This window comes from Lepus europaeus, chromosome 4 (genome assembly GCF_033115175.1).
Source record: "Lepus europaeus isolate LE1 chromosome 4, mLepTim1.pri, whole genome shotgun sequence".
Taxonomy (NCBI): Eukaryota; Metazoa; Chordata; class Mammalia; order Lagomorpha; family Leporidae; genus Lepus; species Lepus europaeus.
The window spans coordinates 33,777,773-33,800,983 of NC_084830.1; the positions used below are offsets into that span (position 1 = coordinate 33,777,773).

The 23,211-nt window shown below is 38.6% G+C and overlaps 1 protein-coding gene across 2 annotated transcripts in view; it reads left to right on the plus strand.

The window, feature by feature from the left end:
- Positions 1 to 23,211, plus strand: part of NUDCD1 (NudC domain containing 1) — an 87,553-nt gene that overhangs the window by 12,514 nt on the left and 51,828 nt on the right. For both annotated transcript variants that reach the window (XM_062188099.1, XM_062188100.1), the window contains exons 2-3: positions 709 to 863; positions 20,976 to 21,161. In XM_062188099.1, coding sequence (XP_062044083.1) covers positions 709 to 863; positions 20,976 to 21,161 — 341 coding nt within the window. The remainder of the gene's footprint in view (positions 1 to 708; positions 864 to 20,975; positions 21,162 to 23,211) is intronic.

Consider the following 23,211-nt stretch of genomic DNA (forward strand, 5'->3'; position numbering starts at 1 on the left):
ATTTCCTTGCTGAAGCAGAAAATAGTTCTAGATCTTGGGCAGCTCTGAGCTGTAAGAGTTCTTATCTGCCTGGAGGAGCAGGAAGAGTGGGAGATAGAGGTCACAATTAGCAAATTTAAAATCAAGGAAGCAGCTAATGCCTTAGTGGTGATAGCCCTGTTCTATAAGTAGGAGACCTTGCTTCTGTTCCAGCAGTGATACTGTTTTGTTCTGTACCCATGGAAGCAATATGGTATGACATTAGAAGAGTCACCACTTAGGTTTGCATTTATTTCCATAACTTTATAGCGAGATAATAAAATATTCTGTTCATTTCTTAATGTGTGATAAAAATTCATTAGATAATAGAGCTAAAAAAATTTGGAAAGTATAAAAATGCTTTATAACTTGGGCTTATTTGCTCAGAAGACAGGAAAGCCTTCATTTTTAGTATTTTCATTTTCTTTTCTCATAAGTAAGAGGTTTCTAAAAGAAAAGACAGCTATGGAATGGAAATTCCTATCTCCTACAACCATTATATTCTAAGTTCTTAGAGGGTGCAGCCTTAAACAAGGTGCCTAGTCAGTACCTTGAAATATTTTTACATGAATCATACAGTGAATTATCCTGAAGGCCTTTCTGATTGTCATTTTTTGGTTTCTTGGCCTTATACACATTCTACAGAAAGTAATGATTTGATCTTTATTTTTTTTTTTTTTTTTATTTCAGCCGTGGCAGAAGTAAAACTTCGTGATGATCAGTATACGCTGGAACACATGCATGCTTTTGGAATGTATAATTACCTGCACTGTGACTCGTGGAATCAAGACAGTGTCTACTACATTGATAACCTTGGAAGAATTATGAATTTAACAGTGATGTTGGTGAGACAAACATAATAGGGTTTTTTTTTCTCTAGTAAATTTAATTTTTAAATTTCTCTTTGAATCGGATGTTGAGAGTTAACACAATCTGTCTTTAATATATGGAATCCTGTCATTCGGCACAGTAAGACTGCGTTTCTACTCAGTTTTTGCTTGGCGATTCCCCTCCAGCCACTGGTGGAATTATTTATGTATTAGTGTCGATATAATGTTCATGCTTGCTTTTCCTATTTGAGGTATTATTCCCAACTGTAATAGTGCATTTATCTTTGTTTTGTCTCTTGAATTTTATTTTTTTGCTTATGTAGGTTTTATCTATGTGAATTGGATGCAAGTAGTTAGGATTGTTTTTCTATTATGAATGGATCCTTTCAGCATTATGAAATGCCCCTCTTTAGGCTCTAAGAATTTTTGTTGATTAATACTAATTTTTTCCTATCCTTTTTCTTTCAGTTTGTCAGTGCTCTTATTTTTAAAATATCCACTTATAAAGAGCATAAAATTGGTCTTACTATGTGCTTTATCTTGTTTGCTGATATTTAATGTAATTATTAATATTTTTGGGTTTATGTTACCATCTTGCTATTTCTTTTCAATGTGTCCAGTCTGGTTTCTGTTTCCAACTTTTTGAGGGGATCATTCAATTATTTTTTTAATAATTCCATTTAATTTTCTCCATAGGTTTTTTTTTTTAATCTGTCTTATTTTTTAATAATGTAAAGATGACAGTATTCTTCCTTAACTAATAAAGTGTCTTTAATTCTTTAATATTATTTCATTTAACAAACTATAAAAACTTCGGAGTAACATAATTCCTTTTACTTCCCCTCTCTGATCTATTTTTGTCGCTTATTTTACTTCTTCATTCCTTGTGAGTTCCACAATATATTGTTTATGTATTTGCTTTATATAGCCAGTAGTCTGCTGATGGCTTCCTTTGTGTTCTCTGCTCCTTCCAGCTTCCTGCACCTTGCATGTAGAATAGTCTGTCCAAAGTTTGCTTGTGTGTTTTTAAAAAATACCTTTGGTTAAATTGTTTAACATGTCATTTGTGACCAAATGCACACTTTTTAAATGTTCAGTTTTAGAGTAGGTAAAGTGTTGATGTTATTTAAAAAAACAAACTGGAAAAGGAATTTTATGTCTGCCTGACTCCATCTTATAGGTAACTATTAGGTAATCTTGTAGGTAACAGAATAGGTAACTATTCTGTCTTGAGTACTCTTTTCTCTGCAGTTTCTTTTATTAGCTTCTTGCTAGTCCTTCCAGCATTGATAAGAGATTTTTTGTTTTTCTCCATATGAATGCAAAGTGATGCATTTTCTTAAAATATAAACCTTTCTTCTCAATAGATATGTACAGTTCATACTGCCTTTCTCTCCAGTGTTGTTTTCTAGCACTTAGTACACTACAATCTAGCAATACTAAACACTTGGAATTCCTGAGACATGCTCTATATGCTGTAGCTTCCACACCTTTCCCCATACGATTAACTCTGTGTGGAACATTCTCCCTAGTCAGGCTGTTTCCTCTATCTTTGCTTCAGTACCAGTTAACCATTTCTTTATCTAGGAAGCTTGCCCTGACATCTTCCCGCTGCTCCTTTAGGAATAACTACACCACTGACTCACAGATCTGTGTGGATTGTGAACTCCCTCCAGGCCAGAGGTTGCCAAAAATTTTTCCTACGTAGGGTATTAAAGGCTATGTAAGTCAGGCAGTCCTCTCATTTTAACCATTGTAGTGTGAAAACAGCAAGACTGAATTGATGAGTGTGTCTGTGTTTCAATAAAACTTTATTTACAAAATCAGTTATTTACAAACTCAAAAATTAGCTTGTGGATTGTAGTATGCTGAGCCGTGGATTAGGCCATGGCTTTGTCTTATCTTTCTATAATCCCAACATCCAGCAGAAAGGTGGTCAGTGCATTTACTAAATGGATAATAGCTACTTAGAGCTTTTTTCTTACTCTTGAGAATTGGTTTTGTATTCTTGATGGGATCTTCCTCCTGTTGTTTCCAATCCAGCTACAGGTATGTTCTAATTGGTGACACAGTGTTTATTTAAAAACATTGGGGAAGAAAAGTTAGGTGTTTTCTGGCAATGATAAACCTTTCCACCAGGTGGACCCAGATACTAAAGTATATCAATGGACAAATAAATTCTGATTGTTTCTTGCTAGAGCAGGAGGGGATATAATCTGACCTCTTGTTCCTTTAAGGATTGTTTTTTCTTATTAGATACATCCTCTGAATGACTCTTACTGGCCTGATGTGTATAAGCTAGCTAAAGTAATAGGACATGTGTGTTTATTAGTGGCTATACTTTGATGTGATATAGAGTTGTGTGTGTGTGTATTTCTAAGTTTTCTTTTGCTCTTTTTCTCTTTCTTTTTTTTTTTTAAACTTTTATTTAATGAATATAAATTTCCAAAGTACAGCTTATGGGTTACAATGGCTTCCCCCTCCCAAAACTTCCCTCCCACCCACAACCCTCTCCTTTCCCGCTCCCTCTCCCCTTCCAATCACATCATGATTCATTTTCAATTCTCTTTATATACAGAAGATCAGTTTAGTATATATTAGGTAACGATTTCAACAGTTTGCCCCCATATAGTAACACAAAGTGAAAAAAAATACTGTTGGAGTACTAGTTATAGCATTAAATAAGAGTGTACAGTACATTAAAGACAGAGATCTTACATAATATATTTTTTTTAAAAAATTAATTAATTTTCTATGCCATTTCCAATTTAACACCAGGTTTTTCCTTTTTTCATTTCCAATTATCTTTATATACAGAAGATCGATTCAGTATATAATTAGTAAAGATCTCAGAGTTTGTACCCACGCAGAAACACAAAGTGTAAAAATACTGTTTCAGTACTAGTTATAGCATCACTGCACATTAGACAACACATTAGGGACAGATCCCACATGGGATGTAAGTACACAGTGACTTTTGTTGCTGACTTAACAATTTGAAACTCCTGTTCATGGCGTCAGTAATCTCCCTAGGCTCTAGTCATGAGTTGCCAGGGCTATGGAAGCCTTTAGGGTTCGCTGACTTTGATCTTATTCCGATAGGGTCATAGGCAAAGTGGAAGTTCTCTCCTCCCTTCAGAGAAAGGTACCTCCTTCTTTGATGGCCCTGTTCTTTCCACTGGGATCTCACTCCCAGAGATCTTTCATTTAGGTCTTCTTCTTTTTTTCTTTTCCATGGTATCTTGGCTTTCCATACCTACAATACTCTCATGGGCTCTTGAGTCAGATCCAAATGCCTTAAGGGCTGATTCTGAGGCCAGAGTGTTGTTTAGGACATCTGCCATTCTATGAGTCTGCTGTGTATCCCACTTCCCATGTTGGATCTTTCTCTCCCTTTTTGATTCTATCAGTTAGTATTAGCAGACACTTGTCTTGTTTGTGTGATCCCTTTGACTCTTAGACCTATCAGAGCCATCGAATGTGAACTGAAATTGAGATGGCATTGGTACATGCCACCTTGATGGGATTGTATTGGAATCCCCTGGCACATTTCTAACTCCATCATTTGGGGCAAGACTGATTGTGCATGTCCCAAATTGTCCATCTCCTCCCTCTCTTTTTCCACTCTTAAATTTAACAGGGATCACCTTTCAGTTAAAATTTAAACACCTAAGAGTAATTGTGTGTTAATTACAGAGTTCAACCACTAGTACTAGAACAACAACAACAACAACAAATACTAAAAAGGATAAAGTGTTACATTGTACATCTAGAGTCAGGACAAGAGCTGATCAGTTCATTGTTTCTTATAGTGTCCATTTCACTTCAACAGGTTTTCCCTTTGGTGCTCAGTTGTCGCCGATCAGGGAAAACAAATGATATTTGTCCCTTTGGGACTGGCTTAATTCACTCAGCATGATGTTTTCCAGATTCCTCCATCTTGTTGCAAATGACTGGGTTTCATTGTTTTTGACTGCTGTATAGTATTCTATGGAGTACATGTCCCATAATTTCTTTATCCAGTCTACTGTTGATGGGCATTTGGGTTGGTTCCAGGTCTTAACTATTGTGAATTGAGCTGCAATAAACATTAATGTGCAGATGGCTTTTTTATTAGCCAAATTAATTTCCTTTGGGTAAATTCCAAGGAGTGGGATGGCTGGGTTGTATGGTAGGGTTATGTTCAGGTTTCTGAGGAATCTCCAGACTGACTTCCATAGTGGCTTAACCAGTTTGCATTCCCACCAACAGTGGGTTAGTGTCCCTTTTTCCCCACATCCTCGCCAGCATCTATTGTTGGTAGATTTCTGAATGTGAGCCATTCTCACCGGGGTGAGGTGAAACCTCATTGTGGTTTTGATTTGCATTTCTCTGATTGCTAGTGATCTTGAACATTTTTTCATGTGTCTGTTGGCCATTTGGATTTCTTCTTTCAAAAAATGTCTATTGAGGTCCTTGGCCCATCTCTCAAGTGGGTTGTTTGTTTTGTTGTTGTGGATTTTCTTGATTTCTTTGTAGATTCTGGTTATCAACCCTTTATCTGTAGTATAGTTTGCAAATATTTTTTCCCATTCTGTAGGTTGCCTCTTCACTTTCCTGACTGTTTCTTTTGCAGGACAGAAACTTCTCAATTTGATGCAATCCCAAATGTTAATTTTGGTTTTGACTGCCTGTGCTCCTGGGGTCTTTTCCAAGAAGTCTTTGCCTGTGCCTATATCTTGCAGGGTTTCTCCAATGCTCTCTAATAATTTGATGGTTTCGGGTCGTAGATTTAAGTCTTTAATCCATGTTGAGTGAATTTTTGTGTAAGGTGATAGGTATGGGTCTTGCTTCAAGCTTCTGCACGTGGAAATCCAATTTTCCCAGCACCATTTATTGAATAGACTGTCCTTATTCCAGGGATTGGATTTGGATCTTTGGTCAAATATAAGTTGGCTGTAGATGTTTGGATTGATTTCTGGTGTTTCTATTCTGTTCCATTGGTCTATCCATCTGTTTCTGTACCAGTACCATGCTGTTTTGATAACAACTGCCCTGTAGTATGTCCTGAAATCTGGTATTGTGATGCCACCGGCTTTGTTTTTGTTGTACAAGATTGCTTTGGCTATTCAAGGTCTTCTGTGTCTCCATATGAATTTCAGCATCATTTTTTCCAGATCTGAGAAGAATGTCTTTGGTATCTTGATTGGTATTGCATTGAATGTATAAATTGCTTTTGGGAGAATAGACATTTTGATGATATTGATTCTTCCAGTCCATGAGCATGGAAGATTTCTCCATTTTTTGGTATCCTCTTCTATTTCTTTCTTTAAGGTTTTGTAGTTTTCATCGTAGAGATCTTTAACGTCTTTGGTTAAGTTTATTCCAAGGTATTTGATTGTTTTTGTAGCTATTGTGAATGGGATTGATCTTAGAAGTTCTTCCTCAGCTGTGGCATTTCCTGTGTATACAAAGGCTGTTGATTTTTGTGCATTGATTTTATATCCTGCTACTTTGCCAAACTCTTCGATGAGTTCCTGCAGTCTCTTAGTAGAGTTCTTTGGGTCCCCTAAGTAAAGAATCATATCATCTCGCTTTCCAGCGCTGGTGTGTTGAGTCTGCCGCTGGTGTCCCGAACTTGGGCTCCCACGCTCTCCACGCAGGTTCACTGTGAATCACTAGTTCCAGAAGAGTTTCCTCTGCTGTTTCTTCCCCTACTCTTCCTTGACCCTGCAGTATCTCCACTTTTATTAACCTGTCTCTCCCCCGGACTAATAGTGTGCTCCCTTCCTATTCCGCCATCTTGCCGCTCTCTTTTGCTCTTTTTCATTAACAAATATGGCTGTTGGAAGCATGCATTATTCTCTAAAGTTTTCCAATAAAATGTTTTCTAACTCAGGAAAACAGATGACATCATGTTAGATCTGAAAATGTTTATATTTGTGGTATTATATTCAAAATTTTATTTTACTTTTCCATGGGTATCTTGTGGCACGTGATGCAGATCCAACACCTACTATTGTGGAGTAAGGTGGTTAGTAGAAAGCTAATTGGACATTCAAGTCAGAGTTGCCAGATTTATTTATTTTCACATGTTTATTGAGAACCATCTCACTATAGGGCACTGGGACATATATTCTGCTACTTAGATCTTACCCTTTTTAGGTGCTATGATTAGATGCATGCATGGGTAACTGTTACATGGGTATAGCAGGCCGCCTACATATTCTTGGTTTCAGTTTCCTCATATAAGGTAAGGATGATAAGCTTTATGAAAAATAAGGTATGTGTAATGCTTTGTAAAGTGAAAGGCATTATTCAAATATAGAGTATTACTATAGAGGTATTACTAGGCTATCTTAAACCTAGGCATAGAGATGTAACTTGTCTAAATCAAACAGCTAATGGAGGGCAGAGTCTGGTGTGAAATGGTCTCTTCCAGTGTGCCACAGTGTTTACACATTTTTATTATTGGTTAATAGAAACATTTTAGCAAAGTAAACAAGATTATGTGGTGTTCTCCAAGGAATGAAATGCCCTTTGATCCTGCTGAACTGTTTAAAAAAAGAAAAAATCCATCTTAAGTATTTTTATGAATGTTAAATTCTTTATCTTCCTCCTAATCTTAGAAATAAACTGGATCAATATGCAGTAGGCTAGTATGAACTAAATGTAGTTTATAGTTGAAGATGTATTTGCCCATAGTATGTTGATAAATGTTGAACAGCTGACTCTCTGGGAAGGGAATGGGAGGCTGATTCTTAGAGTTTACAAATTTCTGAGATGTAAAGTATTTCTACAACTGGTGCTGTGTCATAGCGGATAAAGCCACCGCCTGCAGCTCCGGCATCCCATATGGGTGCTGGTTCGAGTCTCCACTGCTCCACTTCCATCCAGCTCTCTGCTATGGCCTGGGTAAGCACTAGAAGATGGCCCAAGTCCTTGGGCCCCTGCACCCATGTGGGACACCTGAAAGAAGCTTCTGGCTTCTCATGGGTGCAGCTCCAGCTGTTGCAGCCATCTGGGGAGTGAACCAGAGGATGGAAGACACCTTTCTTTCTCTCTCTCTCTGCCTCTGCCTCTGTGTAACTCTGCCTTTCAAATTAAAATTAAAAAAAAAATTTCCAACATGGCTAATTTCAAGTTACCAATTGCAGAATTCCTGGGAATATAATACTTGACTTCCCTGAGGCAGCTGGAGTTGGCTTTAGCATGTAATTATATTTGCTAGAACTAAATAAGTTAAAGGATGGAAAAGGAGAAGCTGAAGAGTGAAATGGTACCTTTATCTCATTTAAATTTGACGGATGGTCACCTGCTTTTTTTTAATTTTAATTTTAATTTTTTTTACCTTTCCTCACTTTTTACAATACTGATTATTGTTTTGTTTTTTTTTCTTTTTCAAAGAAAAAAGAGTAAAGTAGATTTGAAAGTAGGAAAACAAAAAACTTTCTCACTAGAATTCCTTTTGGGGAAAAAATAGAAACCTTTGGTCTTAGAGATCAGACTAATATTGGACTACTTATAGTAGTAACACAGTGTGTTGAGCTCAATATTTAAGGATATTATGGAATTATTACTTTAAATTTTTTTTATTATTATTTGGAAGAGTTACAGAGAGAGGTAGAGCCAGAGAGAGAGAGAGGTCTTCCATTCTGCTGGTTTGCTTCCCAAATGACTGCAATGGCCAAAGCTGAGCTGATCTGAAGCCAGGAGCCAGGAGCTTCTTCCAGGTCTCCCAAGCAGGTGCAGGGTCCCAAGGACTTGGGCCAGCTTCCACTGCTTTCTCAGGGCATAGCAGAGAGCTAGATCGGAAGAGGAGCAGCCGGGACTTAAACCTGCATGCATATGGGATGCCGGCACTGCAGGCCAGGGCTTTAACTCTATTATTGGAACTGGGCGGTGGGTGTGTGAGATTCATTATATATTTTTCTACCTATTTTAGTATATGTTTGCAATTTTTCATATAAAAAAATAAAAACAATTACAAAAGGAAAATATATGTCTCCTTCCTGTTTAGGCTTCTTCCAAGAGACAAGGGAGTACTGTATTGGAGCAGAAACACTTTTATGATAGACAGATTTATGGTATTGGCTGTGAGCTAAATTGTCTTTCCACTAATTCATGTATTGAAACCATAACTTCCAACGTGATTGTGATTAGAGACAGACTTCTAGGAGGGAATTAAGGCTAATTAACTGAAGATAAAGGTAAGGACCTAATCCAATAGGGTTAATAGTCTTTTTTTTTTTTTTTTTTTTTTTGGTTGATTTATTTGAAAGGCAGAGTTAGAGAGAGGCAGAGGCAGAGAGAGAGAGAGGTCTTCCACCCACTGGTCACTCTCCAAATGGCCCCAAGGGCCGGAGCTATGCTGATCCGAAGCCAGGAGCCAGGAGCTTCTTCCAGGTCTCCCACCGTGGGTGCAGGGGCCCAAGCACTTGGGTTGTCTTCCACTGCTTTCTCAGGCCATTAGCAGAGAGCTGAATTGGAAGTGGAGCAGTGGGAGTTCCATCTGGTGCCCATTTGGGATGCTAGCCCTGCAGGCAGAAGGCTTAGCCTGCTATGCCACAGCGCCCACTGGGGTTGGTGATCTTTTAAGGAGAGGGAGAGACAGCACTGTGTTTCCAAGTGTACACATGGAGGGAACGCCTTGTGAAGACACAGCAAAAGGACAGCTGTCTCTAAGACAGAGAGAATCCTCATCAGAAACTCACTCTATTGGACGTCTACTTTCAGAACTGTGAGAAAATTTTGTTCAGTGGCCCAATCTATGTTATTATGTTATGGCAACCCAAACATATTAATACAGGTATATATTGTTTTATACCTGGCTCTGCCATAAACAGTCAAGGGCTATGAAGTTGGGTAAATCACTTCCTCTTTTTGGGCCACCATGTCTTCAAAAGAAAATAAAAGGCTTGAACTTGATAATGTTGTCTGGGAAACCCCTGAACCCTAGAGGATTCCTTGGAGCTGACCTCAGAGGTCACTGCATTGGCAGGGAAGGCCCACCCTCCACTCCATCTGCTTAACTGTTGCAAATACAGCTTTGCATGTTTGCTTTTTCCATATGAAATGTCTTTTATAGACATATACTTTTCCCTGGCAAAAATGAATTTGACAGTTCTATAAGATTATCTCTAAAACTCTAATACTTCATTATGTTATAACCTAAATCTAAACGCATCATTCTAGAGTTATTAGTTTGAATTTTCACTTGTAATGATCATATTACTACATCTTTCTGCAGGTTGTAATGTTTCACTAATTCCAGTCTTGAATTTGCTTCTATGCTAGAAACCAAGGACCTGTTTAATCTACAAATTGGATTATATTTCTCAGATACTCATTTTAACCAGGAATATAGAAGTTGTGTACTGCTTGTCAAACAGTTGCTTGAAGTTTTTATGGTGTAGTCTTTGGACTCACATGCTTACTTGCTTAAAATCATTGAGGAAGAAGAATAAAATTTAGAGTGTCAATAAAACAAGATAACCCTGCCCCTTTTGCGAAAAGATAATTCACACTACATAAGTCACATGCCTCAGTTGGTCTTTGTCCACTGAATAGTGTTTCAAAACTTTTTATATCATGTAGTTATGATTAATTTGACTTATTTGAAGCATCTACTTAGTCTTTAAAAGTTTCTACCATTATTCATCAGTGCAGTATTATTTTTTGCCCCTTTTTCTCTTTCAAACAAAATTTTCAGTAAAATAGGAATAATTTGCTCTTATGGAAATAATTGCAGTGAAATTTAGTGGAGTAAATATGTTTCTCCATCTTTAGAGGGAAGTTTGACCATCTCTTGAAGGTTTAATTTTATTGTATTTTGCTAGTTTTCCATTTTGTAGTAGAAAAAATCCACTTAAAGATATACTTTCAGGTATCTTTACTTTTTCAGATAAATAGTTTTTCATAATTATTTTTATTCAAGAGACATTTGTTGAATGCTGTTGTGTGCTTGGTAGGCACATACAAAAGTTGATAACGTGCTGTGTTATAAGTAGTAGTAAGATGCACAAGTAGTGTAGAGGAGGAAGTAGCAAAGGTTGAGGGATGTAGTTTTCAGGGAAAGATTCACAGGTTTCAGTTACAGGTTTGAAGGATTTGTTGGAGTTTGCCATGTTATGGGGCAGCTGTGTGTACGGAGGACTTCAGGAGCACATTTGTCAAATTTAGACAAACATGATTGCTACTGTAGATACTCTAGCTAAGTATTGCTGAAATTTGCATGGAATGACTAGGAGATGTACAGGTTATGGTCAGAGATGAGATTGGAAGGTGACGGACTGCTGGGTTTTGAAGGGAATGAGTGAGTCTTGGTACTCTATGTTAAGTGAGAAATATATAAAAGAGAGGTGTGTTTTGTTTTGTTTTTTAAATTTAGTACTGTGCTGGACTTGGAGGGAGCATGGTTTAGGTCACAGTGAGGGCCAAGGTGATTTTTATGAGTTAATTCATTGATAATATGGATTTGGGCTATCAGTGCCAACTTAAATCACACAAGATGGATTAGAAACCTAGAATGAAAAATTAATGATTGGATTTGAAATATTACAGATAAGGAGCATGGCACTGTGGTGCAGTAGGTTAATCCTCAGTCAGCAGCACTGGCATCCCATATGAGCGTCGATTAGAATCCAGGCTGCTGCTCTTCTGATCCAGCTCTCTGCTGGGGCCCAGGAAAGCAGGAGAGGATGACCCAAGTCTTTGGGCCTTTGTACCCGCATGGGAGACCAGGAAGAAGCTCCTGGCTCCTGGCTTCTGATCAGCGCAGCTCCAGCTGTTGTGGCCATTTGGGGAGTGAACCAGTGGATGGAAGACTTTTCTGTCTCTCCCTCTCACTGTCTGTAACTCTACCTCTCAATAAATAAATCTTAAAAAAAAAATATTATAGATAAGCAGTACACTGTTTAGTAGCTTATCTGACATGGAATCAGAGTAGACTAGTATGTCTTTGATTCTTTTTCCTAACTTATTTTTCCTATGGATACCTTAGTGTAACTGCTTTTGTATACACTCTGTGTGTGCTGTGTACTTGCATGGTTTGTACACATGAACCATGTTTGCCATACTCGTTGACTTTACTGAGTCCACCTTAGCCAGTCTAATTCATACCATTTACTCAACATTCAGAATATATTATTGGATATTGTATGTCACACATTGTAGGCCCTGGGAATGCTGCAGCATAGAACATAAAGTATCTTCTAGTTTATTAATTTACAGTGAAATATAAACTACCTTCTTCCCTCTGTTTCCCAGTTTGACCTTGGTATTAAAACGTCCCTATTTCTTCCTGTTTTTTTCTGAATATCGTCAGGAGAAATCAAACTACACTTGGAGCGTCCATGTTAGCAGGTGAATTCTTGATCACTGATTGGACATTGGCTTTTTATGTAGCAGAAAACAGCTGTTGTAATATCCACTTTGTCTTTTTTTTAAGTCAAAGATACACATGCACAAATACCAGAAATCATCCGTGATTGATTTGGACTAAACATTGTTTGTCTTTTAAATGTAACTGCATATTGCCAAGGACTTGAAGTCCACACATTGTTTGGCCTTCTGAATTTCTCAGGAAGCAGCAGGTGGCAGCAGTTCTACGAACAGGTTTACAGAGGCATTGTATTTAAAAATAAATTTAATTTGTGGATTTACATTCCTGAATTTTTGAGAAATGTCAGTTGGCTACAGGTATGCTTAGAAAGTAGGAAATGCCTTAAGAAAAGTTTAAAGGTTTTTATTGTCATGGGGCCAGCATTGTGGCGTAGTAGGCTAAGCCTCTGCCTGTGGCGCTGGCATCCCTTATAGGTGCCTGTTTGTGTCCCAGCTGCTCCTCTTCCCATCCAGCTCTGTGTGTATGGCCTAGGAAAGCAGTGGAACATGGCCCAGCTCCTGCCATTGCGGGAATGAACCAGCAGATAGAAGACCTTTCCCTCTGTCTCTCCCTCTCTATATATGTAACTCTACTTCTCAAATAAATAAAATATTATATTGTCATTTTATGTGGGATTTGGCTGTTTTGATTGAAAATTTTATATTTATTTTAATTTTATTTGAAAGGCAGAGAGACAGAGATCTTCTGTTTGCTGGATTATTTCCCAAATCCCTGCAATAGCCAGAGCTGGCTCAGGCCAAATCCAGGAGTGAAGAACTTCATCTAAGCCTCCCATGGGTGGAAGGGGTCTAAGCCCTTGAGCCACACCTATTGACTCTCAGGATATACATTAGCAGGAAGCTGGATGGGAAGCAGAGTAGCTGGGACTCAAACCAGGCGCTCTGACAGAGGCAGGGGCATCCCAAGTGGCAACGTAATCCCCTTGTCAAATGCCCTCACCTGTGGCTCGCTTTAAATAATACATTTCGTATCTTATAATAGGGAATTGTTTTGTTATAATTGTTTTTACTTCCAGAAAGGCTAGTTCATTTCCACTGTAGTCTTATAGTGTCTCTTTGATTTGCACTTATGTGTCTAGTGGACAGTTGCTGGCTTCCATTTATAAGCATGTATTTGTGAGGCTGTGTGTTAGGTTACAACTACTTGTTAATCCTGCTTCTTGTATGCTGATATATTCATCTCTAGCCCTGAGTCCCAGCTTATTTTCAATAGTTAAGTTAATTAACAAGGAGCTAGTTACTTACCTAGTAAAAGACAGAAATAAAAATGATAGTAAAATCTTAGAATTTTGTGTGTTTAATGTATTATTGTAAGCTTTATTTTACATAAAAACATTAGTCAAATTGCAATTGATTAAAATGCTTTCTTAATGTTTTAGCAAAAAAATAAAAAGGAAAATGACTTTTATATACTTTCTTCCAAATGAAGTTAATTGGTGTTAGTGATAAAATCTTTTCTCCAGAAAAAGATCACTTCTTTTAAAAGGTCAGAATTTTAAATGTCATTGTCTAATAGTACTGGTAAATGGCATCCTCTGTTAATTTTATTTGACCATTTTTTTTTTTAAACTTAAGTAGCTCTTTCTATAAATGCATATATAGTAGAAAAATGTTTCGTTAGTTCTAAGCTTCTCTGCTTGTAACCGCAGCTGAGAGAGCACCAAACTCCTGTTTAGAATTTTTTTCATAAATATGTATACTTTATATATTAGTACTAGTTTGCTATTTACAGTGCTATTTCCATACAGTGTTACAGATGTTATAATTTGTATTAGATTTTATTGGCCCAGGATTCTTATTTAAAATACTATATAATTAGCCTGAGGGGCCAGTGCCGTGGTGCAGTGGGTTGATCCTCTGCCTGCGGCACTGTCATCTCATATGGGCGCCGGTTCTAGTCCCGGATGCTCTTCTTCCAATCCAGCTCTCTGTTGTGGCCTAGGAAAGCAGTAGAAGATGGCCCAAGTCCTTGGGCCCCTGCATCCACGTGGGAGAACTAGAAGAAGCTCCTGCCTCCTGGCTTTGGATCAGCTGAGCTCCGGCCGTTGCAGCCATTTGGGGAGTGAACCAATGGAAGGAATACGTTTCTCTCTGTCTCTCTCACTGTCTATAACTCTACATCTCAAATAAATAAATAAAAGTGGAGGATGGCCCAAGTGCTTGGGCCCTGTACCCCATGGGAGACCAGGATAAGCACCTGGCTCCTGCTATCGGATCAGCGCGGTGCGCCGGCTGCAGCGGCCATTGGAGGGTGAACCAACGGCAAAGGAAGACCTTTCTGTCTGTCTGTCTCTCACTGTCCACTCTGCCTGTCAAAAAAAAAAAGAAAAATACTATATAATTCGTCTGAAGAAAAACTGAATTTGGTAGTTGTATTTAAAGTGGTGTTTTGAGGAGTGGAGGAATAAGCAGGTGTCCTAGAAATTGCATTGAGATCTGAAGCGTCACGTGTTTAGAACAGGCTAGGAAGTGGATTTTCTCCTGGAGTTGTGGAATGGTGGAAAGGAGAACTGTTTGAGTTTGCTGCTCAGCATTGGAAGCTCAGCTCTGCCATTTTCAGGCAGCGGAGTTCCAAGCAAATTATTTATCTTTGTGAACTTCTCATCTCTTTAAGGTGGGCATAATTTCTCCCCCTGCCATGGGTGATATTCTTTAAAATTTTAATTAGTGAGTTGTAGATACAGTTCTAAAAACAGGTTATTCTTCTCCCTCCCAAAGTGGGGATAATTTCAAGTTCACATGATTAGATTATGACTAGATGAGATGGCAAAAAGTTGAAGTAGTTATTTAATGTAATACATGTACAGCATAGCCATTCAGAAGGAGCTGTTATCAATGAAATTTTTTTAAAAAATTATTTACGTATTTGAGAGGTAGAAGGAGAAAGACAGATATGAGAGCCAGCCCCTCCTATTGCTGGTTCAGTCCCCAAATGCTCACAATGGCCCCTGGCTTCCAGGAACTCAGTCCAAGCCTCCTGCCTCACTTGAGCCATCACCACCATCTCTGGGGATCTGCGTTAGCTACATGCTAGAGTTGTGATAGAGCCAGGTATGGAACCCAGGCACACCAGTGTGGGATGTGGACATCTTAACCAGCATCTTGATCACAAGACCAAATACCTGCCCCATCAATAAAATTTTAAACTCTGTTCTGCAAATCAGCTGTGAAATGTTACCCAGGTTTTTTTAGTATCCTTAAACATAGCTACATTGCCTTTTTTGTGAGGGAAAAGGGTAAGAATAAGACCTTATCAATGCCAATTATATAAAACATTATTCTGAGAACACTTAGTAAAACTGTCAAGGGAAGTTATTTAGAAATAATTTAATGTTCTAAGACTTATAGAAGAAAATATTTCATTGCTTATAATCTAGTTGAAATGGTATCATTTAAGAATTAAATTTCAGAGGCTGGTGATGTGCAGTGGGTTAAGTCACCACTTCAGCACCAGCATCCCATATGGGCACCAGTTTGTGTCCTAGTTGGTCCGCTTCAACCCAGCTCCCTGCTAATGGCCTAGGAAAGCGTCAAAAAATGGCTCCAGTTTCGGGCCCCTGCCACCCTTGTGGGAGATCTGGATGGAATTCTAGGCTCCCGGCTTTGGTCTAGCCCAGTCCCAGCCATTGTGACCATTTGAGGATTAAATCAGCAGATAGAAGATCTCTGTCTCTGTGTCTCCCTTCTCTCTCTGTAACTCTGCCTTTCAAATAATAAATGAACCTTTAAAAAAATTAAATTTCAGAAGTCAGGAGCATTTAGGTGACTTTCACATCAGGTTTTAACTTTAAAGTTCTCTGTTGTTACTTTGTGTTTTAATTTTAATTCCACATTTAAGTTCTTGAGTATCTTAATCATCCTGTTGGATAGTGCCTTCATATATTTGATAGACTTCTAGGGACCCCAAGCCATATTAATCATATATCTAAAAGGAAATGGTTTTCAAGAGTGGAGAACCTCTTCTCTGCCAGTGGCCATTTGGATATGTATAACATCATCCACAGGCCATACAAAATTATCACCTTAAAAATTAGTCTGCTATGGGGCCGGCGCCATGGCTCACTTGGTTAATCCTCTGCCTGCAGCGCCGGCATCCTATATGGGCTCTGGATTCTGTCCCGGTTGCTCCTCTTCCAGTCCAGCTCTCTGCTGTGGCCCAGGAAGGCAGTGGAGGATGGCTCAAGTGCTTGGGCCCCTGCACCCGCATGGGAGACCAGGAAGAAGCACCTGGGCTCTTGGCTCTGGCTTCGGATTGGTGCAGCGCCGGCCATAGTGGCCATTTGGGGAGTGAACCAACGGAAGGAAGACCTTTCTCTCTGTCTCTCACTGTCTATAATGCTACCTGTCAAATAAATTTAAAAAAAAAATTAGTCTGCTATATAGATTTACTGAATTTCAGGTCCCATCTGTGGTTGCTTTGGCATGGCTAGACCAAATGGTTTGTGGGCCTTTTATGGTCTGCTGGTCTGATGTTCCCTACCCCTGGCTTAAATTGTATGTGAAATGAAGAATAGTGATTTAATAAGTTTAGCCCTGTATTCTTCCGAAAAATGGTTCACTCGATTAGCAGTGAGTAGCAGATAAAGTGAAGACTACTAGAAACTTTTACTTTGAAACAGCTGTTTTGGGGAAGAGTCCTATTTTATTAACTTTTTAAATTTTGTATATAACACATAAATTTGTCATTTTTAAAACAGCTGTATATTTTAAGGAAAGGGGAAAAATTTTTATTCCCAAACTTCCCTCCCACTACTCATACTCTATTTTCCTTTCTTTCTTCCTCTTTTTTTTCTTTTTATATGAAAGGTGAAGTTACAGAGAGGCAGAGGCAGAGGCAGCAGCAGAGAGAAAAGTCTTCTATCTGCTGGTTCACTCCTCAAATGGCCACAACCGCCAGTGCTGAGCCAGAGCAAAGCCGGGAGCCAGGATATTCATCTGGGTCTCCCACATGGGTACAGGGGACCAAGCATTTTGGCTATCTTCCTCTGCTTTCCCAGGCGCATGAACCAGGGACTGTATTGGAAGTGGAGCAGCTGGGACTCAGCTGGTGCCCATATGAGGTGCTGGCATCCCAGGTGGTAGCTTAACCTGCTGTGCCACACTGCTGGCCCCTTATTTTCCTTTCTAATGAAAAGCACTTATTTTACCTTTCAACCATAAGTATCAATGGATTGACATGTGTCTGTCTATGCTGTACTCTACACTGTCATATCATAATGTCTATCCCAGCAGGTGTGAGTTCATACTGTACATATTCTTCATGTTATTTTAGTTAGTATCTCAGAGATCATTTTTATGTCTGTATTACAAAATTACCTCTGTAGATTTAATCATTACTTGGTATTTCTTAAAGTAAATGTTCTATAATTAACCATTTCCTTGTGAATGCCCTCTAAACCAAGAAACACATGTGTTGAACAAGTTTGATTTATTACTTTTTGCAGCAATGGAAAACGCAAATCATAGGGAAACCACAGGTGTCTTACTAAGAGGATTTTTTTTTTTAAAAAATGGGCTGATTTTAAAGGATTGGGCCTTTTTAGGTGATTTTTGTGGAGGGTTTAAGTAAGGCTTTACTCTGGATTGAGTACTGTCAGGAAAATAGATAATTCTGTAATGAGTATCTTTAAAAGGATGAAAAGACTAGACAGAAGTAAAATCTGTAATTAATAAAAAAGCAGTGATCATATTGGTGTAGGTTAGGGGCATATTTGTAGCTTTGACAATGTTCTTTTTTTTGAAATGTGTTCATTATGGAATGAGAAGGGTTTTACATTGATCCCTCATAGACACATAGTGCCCTTGTCTCATATATATGATGTGTAACTGTTTATGTTCAACATAACAGAGCTGTTTGTACTCAGCTAGTTTATAGAAAAACCAACACCTGGCTGATTCAACCAGGCCAGCTGTATAGTATCTGGGACTGCTTCTTTCCTGCTCAACTGATAAACAGAGGGGTTGTTAATTTTTTGTTTTAGTTTGTTTTGTTTGCTTGTTATTTGTTTATTTGCAAAGAGAGTGCAAGCATGTGCGAGAGAACAGGTTAGCTTCCATCCACTGATTCACTCTCCAATCACTGGTTCACTCTCCAAACACTGCAGTGGCCAGGGCTGGGCTGGCCCTTTGCTGGGGTGAATCTGGGAGCCAGGAATATAATCCAGGACTCCTTTGTGGGTAGCAGGAACTCAGGTACTTGAGGCATCACTGCTGCCTAGGCAGGAAGCTGGAACTAGGGAATAGAACTCAAACACTCCCATAAGGGATGCAGGTATCTTAACTGCTACACTAAACACTTGCTCCATATAAGGGTTTTGTTTTGTTTTTTGCTTTTTTGCAGAATTTTTCCTTATTATTGTTACAGTGAGCATTCTTATTGCATAGACTTTTGTGTACAAGTGTAAATTCCTACAAGTGAAATTATATCAAGGGTTATATAAAGTACCATAAAATTTGATTGTATTCATCTCTAGAGGGCCTATATTTATTTCTACCCCTTAGTAAAATAGGAGAACTCCTTAGCCAGGAATAGATGTTAGCATTCTAAGATTTTTTTTTTTTTTTTTTTACTTGAAAGACAGATTTGCCACCCAGTAGCTTACTCCCAGGTGTCCGTAACAACCAGGGCTGGACCAGGCTAAAGCCTGGGACCAGAAACTCAGTCCAGGTCTCCTATTTGGGTGGCAGGGACCCAAGTACTTGAGCTGTTGCGTGCTGCCTCCTGTGGTGAACATTAGCCAGAAGCTAGAATCAAGAGTAGAACTGGGATTTGAAGCCAGGAACTCCAATATGAAATGTGGATATCTCAAATGCTAAAGCATTGTGCTTTAACAAATTGCTTTAACAAATAACATTTGCCTCTCTGGTTGAGGTTTATTTTTTTAATGTTTATTTGTTTTTATCTGCTTGAAAGGCAGAAACAGAGGAGAGGTAGGGAGGAAGTGAGAGAAAGATAAAGAGAGAGATCTCTTTAATTCCCTCACTAGCCAGGGCTAGGCCATGCTGAAGGCAAGAACCTGGAACTCTACTTGGCTCTCCATGTGGGTGGCAGGGCCCAAACACTTAGGCCATTATGTGCTGCCTGCCAGATGCAATACCAGAAAGCTGGGTAGGAAGCGGAGAAGCCAGAATTGGAATGAGCACTCCAATGTGGTATGCAGGCATCTCAAATAGTTGCTTAACCCACTACACCACAAAACCTGTCCTTCTCATTGATTTTAAGGACTCTATATTTTATGGATATTTATGACAAATCTTTGTCTCCTACATGTCTTTTGTTTATGCTTAGGAGAGCTTTGATCAGCCTGAGATTATAAAAACAATGTTCTAGTGAGAGTAAGCTTAATTTTTTTCCCAAAAGTGCTCTGATAGCTTGATGCCATTTGTTGACTAGTTCATTTTCCTGAGTGCCCATTGTATATAGTTCATTTAAGTTTTACCCATATACACATGCCCACACTCATACACACACAGAGCTAAACAATTCTAAAAGCAAGGAATGAAATATATGAATCAATAATTGACATGTAAAACTTCTGACAACATAAAAAAAGTTGGGAATGCAGCTGGAAATGAGATGAAGTTTATTTCCTGAATCACAAGCCCATATATATGTTTTTGGTTTTTTTTTTTTTTTTTTTTTTTTTTTTTTTGACAGGCAGAGTGGACAGTGAGAGAGAGAGAGAGAAAAAGGTCTTTCTTTGCCATTATTTCACCCGCCAATGGCCACTGCGGCCGGTGCACCGCGCTGATCCAAAGGCAAGAGCCAGGTGCTTCTCCTGGTCTCCCATGGGGTGCAGGGCCCAAGCACTTGGGCCATCCTCCACTGCACTCCCGGGCCACAGCAGAGAGCTGGCCTGGAAGAGGGGCAACCGGGACAGAACCCGGTGCCCTGACCAGGACTAGAACCCAGTGTACCGGCGCCGCAGGGTGGGGATTAGCCTATTGAGCCGCAGTGCTGGCTCCATATGTATTTTTGTAAAACATTCTATTGATGCAACTCACCTTACAGCTTGAAAGTATAAGGAGGTAGTCACAGTGTTTAACAGAGTATTAAAATTTTGTTAATAAAAGCCTAATTTGATGGTTATCTAAATGCAATATTTTCATACCACAGGCTGATGTGTCTATATGCATTTGCAACATGTCATATTTCCAACAAGTGAATTAAAAGTACTGTCATTAACTCTGAAACTGAGATAAAAAAGTAGATTATTACATTGTATTAGTTATCTTTTGCTGTGTAACAACTTTAAAATGTAATGATTTGAAACAATATAAACATTTATTATCTCTCACAGTTCTGTGGTAAAAAATCATGGAGTGATTTAGGTAGGTTTTTCAGGAGATTATAGCTAAGATGCAGTTATCGGAAGACTACATGTGGACTGAAAGATAATTTCCAAAATGGTTTTCTCAGGGTGCTGGTTGTTAGTAGGAGCCCTGAATTCCTCCCCTTGTGGTTCTGTCCATGGGTAGCCAGTCTCCCTCAGAGCACATAGTCCAAGAAGGAGCAAGGTAGAGGTGTAAAATGAAGACCCAGTTCTGTAAGTCATATTCCATCTATCCCATCTGCTGTATTTTATTTGTTTGAGGTGAATCAGTAATGCAGTTCGTTCTCAAAGAGAGGAGAATTATGCTGTCATTCTTAAAGAAGACAGAAATTGTTACACTGTAGATATTTATTTTGTGTGTTTATGGATCAGAGAAGAGTAAGGGGTTCATTTGTAATGTTTGACTTCTTAGGACACTGCCTTAGGAAAACCACGTGAAGTATTCCGACTTCCTACAGATTTGACTGCATATGACAATCGTCTTTGTGCATCTCTCTACTTCACGTCTTCTACCTGGGTTACATTGTCAGATGGAACTGGAAGGTTGTATGTCATTGCAACAGGCGAACGTGGAAATAGTGCTTCTGAAAAATGGGAGGTGAGTTTTTTAAAACATGTGAAGTCCAGAAACTACATACAGATTAGACGTATTTGAAAGAACAGTTTGCCAAGGACAATTTATATGTGATCTCTTGGTTTTTCTAAAGTATTTATATAACATTTTAAGTCTGTGCTTGATTGATTATCAAATATATGCCTTCTTTGCACTGATGCGATGTGTAAACTGTTCCTGTTTTTTATCTAGGGTTTGTGCGATTGCCTAGAATTGCATTCATTTTTCAACAAAATTTTTTTTTACTGCATTATATGTGTAAAGTACTGCATTTGATAAATAAACCTGCATTGGGATTTTTGAACTACCCACATGTCAGATTTGCTGGTGTTTACATTTGGTCAAATACTGAGTTTACTGGACTGTTTCCTGCTAAGAAAAGTACATTATAGTCTAAACATGGTTTGGTGCCAGTGTTTAAAATGACATTTTTACTTCACTTTTTCTTTAATGGAACACTTGAGCTTGAGGGGTATGTTACAGTTTTAATAGTAAATAGGAATTGATGTCTCCAATGCCAGAGTTTTTGAAGTGGAAGAAAATGGTGTTGAATCTATAATAAAAGGATCTATTGTTTCAACTCTTCTGAAGAATAAGTGTATTGTAATATTGCTACTCTCCATACTTCAGCAGGTAGCATTTAATTCTGGGTAAAGAGATAACAAGTTCAATGCAGTTACATATTGACACATGTTTTCATTGGATCATCAGATGATATGAGACTGGGCTTAAAAACAACACTATACATTCTGCTATAAGGAGATTGGTGATTGGAAGGAGTTTTTCATTTTCTTTTTTTTTTTTTTTTCTGCTGTGTGTGTCTACTTGGCATAGATTAGGCCTTCAATAATTTTTTAACCAATTGAAGATCTGTCTTATGCCCTTTTTAGAATATACTGTTCTGAAATGTTTCAACTAACTTTGTTTTGATTGGGTTCTATGTGGAGTGGGAGAAGAGTGGAAGGACATTATGGGATATTCATCACTTTAAGAAGACGTTTAGGAGGATTTTAGGACTTGGGGGTAATTTTTGTATGAGAGAAGAAGCTGAAGGTGGAAGTGAATAAAGAATATGATAGAGCATAAGGAGACCCAGGCTAGTGATGCTAATGGAAGTGAAAAGAGAGATGAAAGAGCAGGGGGGAGCGCTGCCTGTCTGCTAAATGTGTTGCCTCTCCTTTGATGAGGGTACAGTATATTAGAAGTATCTCAGTTGAGATGCTGGGTTTGTTCAGAAGACTGGAAATTTTAGCCTAACAATTTTTTTTTTTCCACGAAGTCCAGACATCTGTTCCTCTCATTCACTGACACCCTTTTACTCACATGAGGGAAAAAAATATAAACAATATTCTGATACCTACCCAAACTTAGTTTTCCCTTCTTGCTGGTGTCTCTCTACTGTTCCTTAGATAAAAGCAGAATACAGTCAACCAACTACAAATTTGATTTATCTATCACCTCTGTTTTGACTGTTTGAAGGTTTTTGTTTCTGTGTATTGTACTTAGGGAAATCTTTAGAGTGGATTCCGGAGGTCTGCTATTTGAATAATTTTGGCAGCGGTGCTCAAACACAGGGAAACTGATGATATTGAGCACATTTTTCAAGTAGGGACATATTTGTGGGGACTCCAGATCCAAGTTTTTAAAGATTTTTTTATTCATTTGAAAGGCAGAGTTACAGAGAAGGAGAATTATCTTCCATCTGCTGGTTTACTCATCAGATGGCCACAGTGGGAGCCTGGAACTCCATCCAGTCTCCCATATAGGTGGTGGGGTTCAGGCACTCAGACCATTTTCTGCTGCCCCCCCCCCCAGGTGCATTAGTAGGGAACTGGAATGGAAGTGGAGTAGCTGGGACTTGAACTAGCACTTTCATGGGATGCTGGTATTGTAGGTGGTAGGTTAACTTGCTGTGCCACAATGCCACCAAACAGATGAAAGTTTTGTATTTTTTTTTTTAAAGACCTAACTTTTTTCAGTGGTGTTCAATTATTCGTTGTTTTTTTTTTTTTCATTTATTTGGAATTCTTGTTTA